Source organism: Limulus polyphemus, unplaced genomic scaffold (genome assembly GCF_000517525.1).
Source record: "Limulus polyphemus unplaced genomic scaffold, Limulus_polyphemus-2.1.2 Scaffold772, whole genome shotgun sequence".
NCBI lineage: Eukaryota > Metazoa > Arthropoda > Merostomata > Xiphosura > Limulidae > Limulus > Limulus polyphemus.
In genome coordinates this window covers 14114-27469 of record NW_013666382.1, presented here as the reverse complement: position 1 = coordinate 27469, position 13356 = coordinate 14114, and the positions used below count along the sequence as shown (strand labels likewise).

The 13356-nt window shown below is 34.0% G+C and overlaps 1 protein-coding gene across 1 annotated transcript in view; it reads left to right on the top strand.

The window, feature by feature from the left end:
- The window catches only part of LOC111086001 (transmembrane protein FAM155A-like), a 69532-nt gene that overhangs the window by 47526 nt on the left and 8650 nt on the right, over positions 1-13356 (top strand). The window contains exon 2 of the mRNA XM_022387171.1: positions 9879-10044. Coding sequence (XP_022242879.1) covers positions 9879-10044 — 166 coding nt within the window. The remainder of the gene's footprint in view (positions 1-9878; positions 10045-13356) is intronic.

The window sequence follows — 13356 nt, the reverse complement described above, 5'->3', positions numbered from 1 at the left end:
ATGCAATTTTAGGGTCATTTCACGAGTGTGTTGCCTTAGGTTAGACTCAACAAGCGTCTTTAGAGCATCAATATCAATTACAATATGCCATCACAGTTTTAAGGATAAAGTCACCTGAACGAAATTTGTTGAACCATCGTAGACACTTACGAACGTTCTAAACATTTCCATAAATTTCTTTCATATTCTTTGTGGCTACAGAGGCGTCGTTTCCCTTCTTGTATTCAAACCGCCTTATATGCCGAATGCGAGTGTCGTCGTGTGCGTCACTATAAGGGATTAGAGTATACTAAACCTTATACATTATATAGGTTACATTAACGTGACGCTTAGGCGGTTCGTTTAACTATCATACGTGATCTACGCTTTTTTAGGGGGGGGGGGGAGGTAATGAAAATGTTCCAAAACGCGACATTAATTTCTTGACGACCTATTATATGCATATATATTATGAAATAACGCTTTACTACTTTTATTTAAAATAAGGAGAAGAGAAAAAAGTCTGCGAAGAATTTTTGCCATCCCAAAGACGAAACCATGGAAACCAAAGCTGCGACTAACCCCACCGGTTCAGTAACTTATGAAAAAATAAAGTTGAGTAAAATACGGAATTAGTGTATTTTCTCAGATAATAAATATGAGCGTAATAAGTAATTAGCTTACTATCCTTAAGATGTCGAAGATGGCTTTAATGCGCAATTACATCTAGCAGAAGTTGAGTAAGTTCTAAGAATGAGTCAGCAAGCTATGTTCTAAAATGGCCAGGGAGCATTTTTTGGGTCTTATTTATTATTTTTGTTTACGAAAAACGGACCTTTTAATACGTAAACTTAATATACCCATAATCATTTGTACAGGATTAATTTTATATCAAAACTACACCCTTTTTGTCTGCTTCCAAAAGCTCCGGAAGAAAAAACGGTCCATTATTCGAAAAAGCTATCAATATTTAAATGTTCCTGTGTGCATGTATGTAACATTATCACACACAGCACATTTCCGTTATTTTTTTCATACAGTTATCTTTTATATCTGTTAATTATTTTAATGATAAATACGACCGTTATTTCCAGTCATTCTAGTTATACATGTTATATTTAGCTAAGAAAGTTTCGCTAGGAACGAATGAAAAAGACACCATTGTGTCTATAAAATGCCTGAAAATTATCGTACATTTTTTTAAATTGAAAATACTATCTCGTTACAAAAATAGATATGACTTTATTTTGAGTGAACGTTTATGTAAACGGAAAGAAATATTTATACTTACATACATATAGCACCAACTAGAAAAATATATTTTGAACGAAATTTATTTACTCTATAGAAGCCACCCATATATCATTTGGAAGCTCAGCATTTTCATTATATAGTTGCTAAGCAACTGCTTCTCAATTCTCCCGAGAAAACAGGAAATTGAAATTACAAAGTATCTATATGCAATTCAAGGCACCACAAATGTATATTTCAGTGCATTCACTAGGGGGTCTTGGTCACAAGAATGTTAACCTAGAGCATGTTCGATAAACAGAGGTAATGGATATGTTATTGTTGTTGTTTTTAATCTTCGAATGCTTAATAGCAGATATTAGATCGGCAATAAGAACCACAGGTAATTCGATTTTACGCAAATTATGAAATTAGGAGAACAGACTTCAATTGTGAGCGCAGACAGAACAAATAAAGATTTAGCTTAAAATATTTTTTGTGTCAGTGCTTGAAGATACTCGACCTCAATCGTGTTAAAACCATTAAGTTGAATGAAACAGAAGAAAGACTAAACGACAGAATAAGCTGAATAAACGCCATCTTATTTTTTTTTAAATCACATCAAAATGATGCTACTAATTGGTAACCGCTGAAATTTCATCAACTAATAAACTGAAAACACCAGAAAGAAAAATATTATCGTTTTCGTTTATTTATTTATAGTTAGATTCATATTTATCCGTAACTTAGTGTTTCCAAATCTTTTGGAGTGATTTTGGTTATAAGTAATTGCAAATAAAATAATTATGAATATCTAGTTCTTAGGAATGATGAACAAACTTTAGAAATGTATCTTAATGATAAGTTCTAATGTATTAGAGTTTTTCAAGACAACTGTAGGATTTTTAGGAAGCTTCTCAAGAACGTCAAGAATTGATTTTAACAATATAGACTTGGCCTTAAGTAAGGTCTTCCAGTGAGTTAAGGGTAAGTTTGCCAACTTACAACGCTAAAATCTGGGGTTTGTTTCCCCAAGGAGGACAGATCGCAGATAATCATTCAATCATTTGGCTCAATTTTAATTTTTTTTTCCTGTTCATAGCTGTATATAATAGCTAGATGAATCTATTTGGTATAACAAAGGTAGCGGCATATTTCGTTGTGAAAACTGTATCGCAAAACAAAAGTTTTCAAGCAAAAAATAATATTAAAGAACAGCAAAGGACGTTTTTTGGTCGATTTCGGCTATCATATCCACTAAATTAAACTATACTAACAGCCATCCCTTATCATTCAAATATTTATCAAGCTCTCCGTTAAAGTTCTTTAAATTAACTACATCCACCACACTCGGCAACCCGTTCCAGATGCCAACAACCCTGTAGAAAAATAAAACTGTCTAAGATGAAGATGACTTCTTCCATGCCAAAATTTATATTTGTGTTCTCTAGTCTTACCATTTTCCCTGATAAATGTGGAAAAAAAAAATGATTCATCAACACTATCAATTCTCTTAACAACCCTAAACACCTCAATCTGATTTCCTATAACTCTTCATTTTCAAAAGAAAACAAGTTCAGAGAGCTTAACTCATCCTCATATGATAATCTTTTTATTCCAGGTATAATCCTAAAAGCTCTCATCTGAATCCTTTCCAACAATTCAATGTCCTATATGTATATATATCCATGGGAAATTATATTTATAAATACGCGTGTGAATGAAGTAATTGAAGAAAAATTCGTATTGTTACTTTGAAATACACTAGGCTTGCTAATTTGATTTTTCTTACTTAAATTGTTAGATATTTGGATAAAATTGGAAAACAAACAATTTGCTACTGGAGAAAACTCAAGTTATTCGGAGTAATTTGATGGTGTTGATTTCAAAAATGTAGTCAGATTTGTCCATAACCTCTAGATCTTGAGTTATTGTAATATTTCAATATTTTATCAGCACTATGTGAAATATCATGCAATTAACTCAATACGATAGATGAATACTGATAAATTACTATTTCAATAATCAACTGCAAATGATAAACCAACAATTTTTATTATTATTGTATATTTCTATGTTTGATAATTCGCGACTGTTGTATCAAACTGACTAGTTGGAGAATATAAGCGACATTATGTCTTTAATATGTTTCAAACTATATACCATGGACATTATTGAAACCTAGTACACATGTGTTTTTTTGTATATTTCTCAATTTAAAGGTTATTACGTGCACAGTGTATTTAAGTAGGCACATGAATGAAACTTATAGAATGGCGAGTTATTTTTTTTCAGAATTCAATATATGTTGTTATCAAATATAACTCATTGCTACTGTTTATATATATTAAGAGCATTGAGGACGTTATAGTGAAATGATTTTAAGTATGCAACTCAGCAGTTCATGTAATAAGCACAGCCAATATAAACTCACGACGAAACAGTATGTATCAGAACCAAACCATTACATTGTTTGGCGTTACGTTAACAGTGTGATGACACCAAAAAGTTGTGCTTTTAAAAAAGGTAGGTAACAGCTCATTCTGACAGAAAATATGCATGTACTCAAATCATAAGGATATGTTTAGATAGGGGATTTAGAACCTCCAAGACGGTGATATAGCTTGCAGTTAATGACATTGGAAAACAAAGGAATATGGATCAACATGGAATGTCATGACCATCCAGAAAGAGACCTGCAACAAGTCGTATTCCAGCAGTGGTAAGTGTAAAGTGCGGCGTTTTCTAACAGTTAAGAATCCACGAACACAAAGGTTAGTGGTAAAAGTCTTCCACGCACTCCAGGCAGCAGCACGCAACATAATTAAGAAGGATCTCTATCTGGAAAAGCGACAGAAGTGTATACACGTTATTTTCACGACATATCGTTCAACTGCGGCGTGTGTCAAGCAGCTTGGAAAAGAAGCGAGTATTCATGATATTAAATACAAAGAAATATCACACCATCTCAAGACTCCGGACGCAGTGCCTACGGATTTCTGTGCAATCAGATTGTTAAAATGGGCGTTGGAAAAATCATAGTCCTCGAACAGTACATCGATTATGGAAGCCGTAGGGAGAAGTGGTGTAATTTGGATATGATAATCTTACGTTTGTTCCTTTCGCAATAGAAACTACACTGCAGGTTTAGATGCACAATCGCCAGATAGAGCACAACCGGACGTGGTATAATGTACTGTAACGATGTGATGAGGCTCCAAATTCGTTTTGATATAACTTACTCAATCATTGTACACACACACACACATATGACTATGTTACTTCATTAAAAATTTAGAGGGGGAATCCTATTTTCGCTCTTCTAATAGTAATTATTTTTGAGTTAGGCATTTTATTTTTTATTATGTTGTCCATACAGGTTTGTAAATGCCAACTGCAGAAGATCAGTTTGACATATCACTCCTAGTGGTCCAGTAATAGTAATTTGTTTTATTCTTAAAATTATCCTTCTTTGGGAGAAAATACATTTCCATATTTGACTGCAGTTCGTGAATAGTAATTTCTAGATGTCAGGACTTTGTAGGCTTAATCATTCATTTCAAACTGTTTAGCAACTAGTGAGTAAGGTCACTAAAAACTTTATTGTGAGAAACTGTAACAGTTTCGTTCGTACAGGTATTTGTCGAATTATTAACTTTTATCATTATAATTATGAACAATATAACTACAGAAATGAAGAGTGTCAGAGTTTTTTATATAAAAAGTCGAATTCTTTACAGTAAGTGTCTGTGACTTGTTGGCGATAAATTCGAACAATAAATGGATAGCACACAATCCACATATTTTAAAATAATATATTCAAAACAAGTCAAACGTATGTAAAAAAATTCTTTACACTATAGGATACCACAATTGTATCTAAAACTCCAAATAATTCTCTTTTCTTGTCAAAAGTCCACATAGGCTGATTAAATCTCCGATAGATTCACTTACATTACCCCGTAGGTTACACAGTTGTATCAAGAACTTCAAATAATTGTCTCCTTTTCGTCAAAGTCCACACAAGAGGGTTCAATTAGATTAGAACACCCTTTGACAACACAAATTATTCTCCTTATCTCTGTTAAACTGTGAAACTCACTTTAAAATATGGTCCATTACCGCTAAACTAACAATTACGCAGTCTAACTCCACTTTCACTGAACTTAACGTTTTCTGAATCAACTTGCACTCGCTTGGTCGTCTATATATATACATTGTCCAACTGAAGTTTAGAACTTTCTACAAACTACGAGACGCTGTGATGTAACAATATTCACTTAAAGCAACGAGAAAAATACAGAAGGTTCGAGTAATGTGACGTCAAATTACAACAGTTGAACTATACATACAACGTACGACTCTTACCGAGTTACATAACGACATTTGTCATAACTATCGCCTTTAATAATTACTTTTAACACTTGTTATGTTTTTTTTTAATTTTCCGCAAAGCTATATGAAGGTTATCTGCGCTAGCCGTCCCTAATTTAGCAGTGAAAAACTAGAGGGAAGGCAGCTAGTCATCACCACCCACCGCCAACTCCTGGGCTACTTTTTTACAAACGAATAGTAACATTATAACGCCCCCACGGCTGAAAGGGCGAGCGTGTTTGGTGGGACAGGGAGTCGAGCGCCCTAACCACATGGCCATGCCGGGCCCTCTTGTTATGAAAACTAAATAATCATTAAATATTGGATCACTAAATGAAATAACTGATAACTCTTATACTAAACAGTCTTGTATATCCAACAAAGATTAACAACATGTTTATTGAAAGTTTCAGAATATAGATATTCCATCTTCAGCAAATTCATATAATAAACACAAAAATACAGTTACTAATAATCACCTGAATGTTATATGAAAGCTTATGTACTACGATAAATATTTGTAAGGACAATGTTAAGACTCAAAGTGGAGAAGGATTGTATAACCAATGAGTGAACTTGTATATAATATAGACCCCACACTAAGTGAATTAGTAAAAATATTTATACAGCTAGTGAGAAATAACTACAACAAGCATAACTCAACGCATTTGAGTTATTATTTAAGCTAGGGGGATTTTGTTTGATAAGTAAACTCTTTTTAATGAGAGGTTCCAAGTTTGTAGGCCCGTAGCTAAAACGTTAAAGTCTGTGAGGAGATTTTGTTGTCCAGTAGTTTGACTGAAGAGACGTAGGTACATGATATAGGGTGGCCAGTTTTACTGGAAATCCCCATGTGTTCGTTGACGTTTACAATTAAATAACGTTTGGTTTTGCCAATACAATTAGCTTTGCAGCTAATGAGTGTATGATTATTGAACGAAATGGGGTCGGAGTGCAGCCTTTCACAAAGAAAAATGTTTTATTTGGTATGTCGATTTGAATACAATTCTCAGTTTGTATATAGTACTTATGTAACAGTTTGGTGAGTTGATTTTTAAGAATTAAGCTGTTTACCTAAGTAATGAAGGCATAAATATACGGGGTTTTTAGGCACAATCATTCACTTAGTGTTGTTATGGGGATTGAGTGTCCCATTCAACAAGTCACAAGTGACGATTTCAAGGAAAGGCCTAGGTTACCAATTTTTCTGAAGATCAGCATGTAGAAATTTTATTTCATTGTGTAGAGAGAAATAAAAAAAGAAACCCAAATGTTAAAGACTCTGGTAAGTAAACAAGTGATCAGGTTACTTTTGTAGTTAGAGGGAGAGAAGTGGGTGTAGAGGCCACTGAAGGTTTTCTTGTCCTGGAAAGGGCCGTCACTTGATATTAAAAGTTACCCACACACCCTGCGTCCATCTGCCAATCCAAATTAATTTATTCTTAAAGTTCAGATTCATCATTATATATGACAGGCTACAGATCCCCCCATCCCAATAAAAATAGTAAGTTAACAAAAATACCAACTTTGTTGTGATATTTATAAGGACTTCTTATGTCATGCTTTGAAAACGGTATTGATCAATTTGAACATTAGACTTATTAAGTGTTCATGAAAATATAACTTAAGCATGCAATAAAACTTATCTTGTTACTTATAGTTTCGTTTCCCTTTATCAAGGTGTTTGCTATGGCCTATTCTGTGTATTTTGTAGTTTTAATATAACGTGTAACTTGTGTTTTTATTTTTTCTTCTATGTTAATATATTAAACACACATAGTTAGGCTGTTGACATGTAACTACGTCTTTTGTTAGTGTGCGCACGTGTGTGTGTATAATGAATACCATGCTGTATCAGTCAGTACTTAACTGTTTGTTCTTCACTGTTTAATGTATCAAACACACGTAGTTAGCTGTTAACATATAACTACATACTTTTCAGTGCGAGCACGCGCGCGTGCGTGCATAATGTACAGCATGCTGTATTAGTAGTTAAATATTTGTTCTTCTAGGTTTAATATATCAAACACATATATTTAGGCTGTTAATACATAACTACACACATTTCAGTACGCGCACGTTTGTGTATGATGTAGAGCATGCTGTATTAATGCTAAAATTCAGGGCTCGATCCCCCGAAGTGGACACAGCAGATATCCAAATGTGACTTTGCTCTAAAACAAACCAGTAGTAGTCCCTCGAATTCATAATGCTAAAATCCAGGGCTCGATTCCTCTCGGTGGAATGGACAGACATATAACTACATATTTTTAATGCACGCTCGTGTGTGTATAATATATAGCATACTGTGTTAGTAGTTAAGTTTGCGCTAACAAAAGCAAACAATCGTCTCTGGTATTAGGATTTGGTGAACACGTTGGAATACTTGAGTTTTAACTTTATTGATTAATTTTCATCAGTATAGATAGTTGTTTGAAAACAAAACAAAAACAATATTATAGGCTTACCACATTAAAATAAATTAAACAAATCAATTCTATTCAGGAGAAATTTTACAAGTTAAAAAAAATCAATATTTCGCAAGCAATTTAAAACAGTGTCATTTAAGAGCATTCCAACAATGATACTCGGCTCTATATTGTCGATGTTACTGTGTCGTCGTCATCTGCAACACAAGCTTCTCTCAGATGAGAAAAACTTCTCACTGCTTGCTAGTATAACAGACGTTAAAGTCGTTCATATCGATCTCACTTCAAATATAGCACAGTCAGTGAGCTCGAGCCTATTCTACTACATCAGGGATTGTCCATACGGATGAAGAGGAGAAAATAAAAATAGGTTTGCTGTAGCACAAATTATTTATTTTGCTTTGGAACATCTGACTCCGCTTTTGGAATTCGGTTCAGAGTTTAAACAGAAGAAAATAATTTTTTTGAATTATGGGTGATTTCTAGAATTATGTTTAACTATAAGTCATTTGAAATGTGCGATAATACTAGCGGTAAAAACATGTTTATGTATATAAAAGAAGGTGTATAAAAGAAGACACTATTAATAGAACTTTACTTATTTTCTCGCTTCGTTAGTTGGTTCAGTAACTGAAATTTTGTCCAAGTGAAGTATGCTCTTAGTTAAACAAGAGGGAGTCCGCAATAGTCGCGGCTGTAATTAGATCTCAAATCGGTCAGAAGATGGAACTGTGAGCTAAAATTTTGTACTTGAAAAAAACAAAAACTCAGAGCCATTCTATGAGCCGCTTTGCCGCGGCTAAACACTCATCGTATTTTGTTTAAAGTCTTTCTGTGAATGTCACTTCTCTATACAATTGATCCTACTAATTCTTCTGCATTTAAAATATATTCAAAATCAGAAAAGCTAATATTTTAAATGTCTCAGTTTAAACCGCTGAACGAATATGATAAAGAGTGTTAATTTATTATTATAATCCATTATCATATAAATGGTACTAAAATACTTCTTTTGTACATAATGCTCCAATATATACCGTTACAATTTGATTAAATTGATACGTAAAAAAAATGTAGAGAATCCCCCAGTGGGTCAGCGGTAAGTTTACGGCCCAACAACGCAAAAATCCAGGGATCGATCCCCAGTGGTGGAGAGACCAGATGACTCTGCACTAAGAAAACCACCATCACAGCAACTAGAGCTGTAGAGGTGAAAATAACTATAGATGAACAAATAGATAACGAATTTTTACATTTTAATACGTTATATTTTTTATACGAAACTTGGGCCTCAGGATTTACTTGTAACAAACAATACAAATACTAGAATATATATAAATAAATCAACGACTCGATAATCCGAGGGCTTGCGGATGGTAACCTTTCACCTTCACGAGGTTCAACACGTAGGTTCAATAAATCGTGATACAAAATGATGACAACCCTATAAACCGAGCGCTTTCGAACTGGGAATGTTTGCCCCTGAAGAAGAAAGGTCCACCTTTCGAAAGCGCTCGGGTTATAGGGTGTTTTATCATTTTATACATATATATCTTTCAACAACAGGAAAATAATGTTTTACGTGTATATGTAGTTATTCACTTTATTCTAAAATAGAGCAACGAAACGAAAAGAAAAAGAGAGAGAGATGCTGCGAGATGAAAAAATAAAAAAATAGAGTTAAACTAAACCTTGAACAAAACTCACGAACTGGTAACCTGACTCATCTTAATATCAGTGTGATTTAATAAATTTACGAATAACATAACTATTATTAAACACTGCCTTCTATAACGACAATGTGTTGATATCAACATAGATGATAATGTATTTTTAACGAATCCGAAGTTTTCTTTTTTCTTGCAGAACGTTTATCGACAGTGGGTGTGTGCCATGATACTTCCATTTTTCATTCACGACCGTCACGTGAAGCCTTGTCAAACGGTTTGTCACAAAGTAGAGCAGCAGTGTCCCTACTTCCATCCCCGAATTAAAGAACAGTACGCAGGGGAACCAGTTTTTAAATGTATAGGTAAGGTTATTTTGTTGTTGTTTCTTACAGTCAGTATATTCAGTATCTGTACTTATAATATTCAGACATTTTTTTACAGTCCACTTCTATAATTGTTGGTGTTTTTTTAATAGGTTATCTTTTGCATAGGCGGCAAAACACAAGGGGGGCACCTTATCCATCTTAACCGTGATCATTAAATTCTAAACTCAAACAGTGACTTTCAGTGACAATTATACACTAGTCTCCATTCCCCCTTTCATAGGGGGTACTTCGCTACCGGATCAAAATTGGAAGGGGGCACTCTGCTCCACCCCCACCCCCCCGGTTCCGCCGTCTATGATCTTTTGCTAAAACCATCGACTTTATAACTTAAGTAACATGTTAACTGCTGAATCTCTCAACTGAGTGTGTGGCCCCAGTCTGTTTATAAACAGAATCTCTTTCAGAAAAAGATTGAATGAATTTAATTAGGGCGCTCGACTCGCAACCTGCAATTCGCGAGATCGAAACCCGTCTCCGAACAGCTCGCTATTTCAGCCGTGGGGAGCGTTATAATGTGACGGTTAAACCTACTATTCTTTGGTAAAGATAGCCCTCGAATACTTTTGTGTACAAATTCAATAAAACTAAACAAACATGACTTTAGTTACGATTTTAAAATAATTTAAATGAACAAGTGCGTCACACTCTTTGTTTCGGATATTTGGGCACAACTACATAAAGACTATTTATTTATAATAATCGTCCCTAATTTTGAACTGATGAACTAGAGTGAAGGCAGAAAGTCAACAGCACACAACACCAAATCTCTAGCTATTATAATGGATTTGACAACGATTTTTGTTTTATTTTTACGGTAATGAGGTTTGAACCGTAGTCCATCGAAACTAAAGCTTGGCTACTTCCGGTTGTTATAGTTAAGGACTGTTCCAGTACACATTATCTCACAGTCACTTTTATTTGCATTTTCGTTTACACGGGCTTGTAAACGTCTTGTTGTGTAACCGATACGCATGTAAGTTGTTGTTGAACGCTTATTGTTTTTAATGGTGAAATTCTGTTTTCATACCTGAAAAATACTATAAACAACATCCTGGTTTAAAATTATCTCATCTTTGTGTGTTGCTAAGCTCTATGGGTAAGATGAAACAGCTGTTTACGTAAAGTGCATATTTACTAATATGAAGCACGACTGCTCCAACAAATAACTGAACCACTTCACCTTTAGCTTGTATAACTGAGTTCTGTTTGTTTAAATAGTCATTTGTAATATATATATTTATCAGGACTTTAATTTGATTTTTTTTAATAGTATTGGCACAAAACTTGCAAATTGCATGTAAAAACCTTTAAGGGCTAGTGTTTATTTTTTGTAGTATATTTCACCTCAAACTTATAATTGTTGTTACGAACTAAGGTGTCAAAAAAATGCAAACAAGTGTTCTTGCTGATGTTCAACAGTACTCTTAATGCTGGTATGTTTATTGTTAAGAGATTAAAAACTGATAGATTTGCCCTATATTAAGAGTAAAAAACAAAGACGACGTTTTAAGTACAATGAAAAAATAAAATTTTTATTAGATAATTCAACTGATTAGTTTCGGTAGCACAGTTACCATCATCAGGGCTGATCTAATAAAGATTTCATCTTTCATTGTGCCACAAGATGTCGTTAGTACAATATGCCCGAAAACAAACTAACACTCACTCCAGGTCTTTAAAGATGATGAAACTATCATATTTATACATACGTCTTAGGTATTATAAAAGTTTAAAAGCCACCAGATATTCTTCTAGACACTGTTTTTCACAAGTGGAGGCCCCACAGTGGCTCAGTGGTATGTCTGCGGACTTACAACACTAGAAACCGGGTTTCGATACCCGTGATGGGCAGAGCACAGATAGCCCATGGTGTAGCTTTGTGCTTAACTTCAAACAACCAAACAAACCACAAGAGCAAAGGAAAAGATTACATTATCTACAATCTTAGTAGCCCTGGTTTTGGCGAAAAGCCTTGTCGGCACTGGAAATAGCAGATAGATAGGTTTTGGAATAAAGAAAACTTCATATTTAAAATGACTGTACCTTAAAAACTACTTATCCTAGGAAAACAAGATTTCATCAGAGGCGCATTGAGAATCATACGTTTTATTTAGAAATATTTGGACATAATACAAGTGTTATATAGAACGGATGAGGCTTGCAATAAGTCCATTTAGAAATAGGTTTGACCCTGATTGAGAATGACAGTCGGAAAGTATGCCGAGTACTCTTTCTGACAGCTTATGAAACGCTCTTACAATGTTTAAATTTCCCTGAATAAAACTAATGGTTTTCAATGTGCTTCTTTTATTCCACTAGTCCAAATAGTTTATGAGATATAATCATTTTAAATATGAGGTTCTCTATATAATTGCTCTATGTATGATCACAAAGCGTGTTATTGAACACAAAAATTAGGTGCTTGGAAGTAAGATTCAGGATCTTCATAAACAAATGTTTGGGGAACAACTTATCATTTTCACTATCATTATAAACGTAATTGTTGCCACGTTGTATGATTTCTTCTGAACGGATCTTAATACGCAAAGATACCGCATCAAAACTAGCACAATAAACCTTCCTATCAAACTATTTACTATTTCGTTACAAAAGACCGATCTATCTTTCAAAGTATATTCTTCGCTAGTAAATTATAAAAAATAAAATAACAGAACAAGACTCACCTAGAAATTGATAATAGATGCCAGTTTTTGAAATTATAGACTTTATTAACTGAATATTCTTTCCTATGTATCTTAAGAAGGTCTAATATCTAAATATGCTGTTTGGTTTGAGTTGATAAATGATTATTATTTGCCCTCAAGTGGCACAGCAGTATGTCTGCGGATCTACAACACTAGAAACCGGGTTTCGATACACGTGGTGGGAAGAGACCAGATAACCCATTGTGTAGCTTTGCGCTTAACTTCAAACAAACAAACTTATCATTATTTATTTGAGCAATTATATATAATAAAAAAATCAAATGAAGATCATGATACTGCTTAAAAAATCATAAACATTTATGAATTTGTACCTAAAAAATTACATCAATGAGTTAGTATTATAGACAAAAATCATGAAAGACTATTGAACCAATCATAGCTCAAGTAAACAATTCATACACATAAGACTATATCGGTTTCACCACGAGAGAGTTACAGACCCGTATAAAGTAACAAGCAAATATTAAAGCACTCATCAGATCAAGTGCTCTGGTACAGGCCTTAGATGAGAGTGTCGTAGATGTTCACTCACATTACTTTCAGATCTGAACTAAGGCCACTG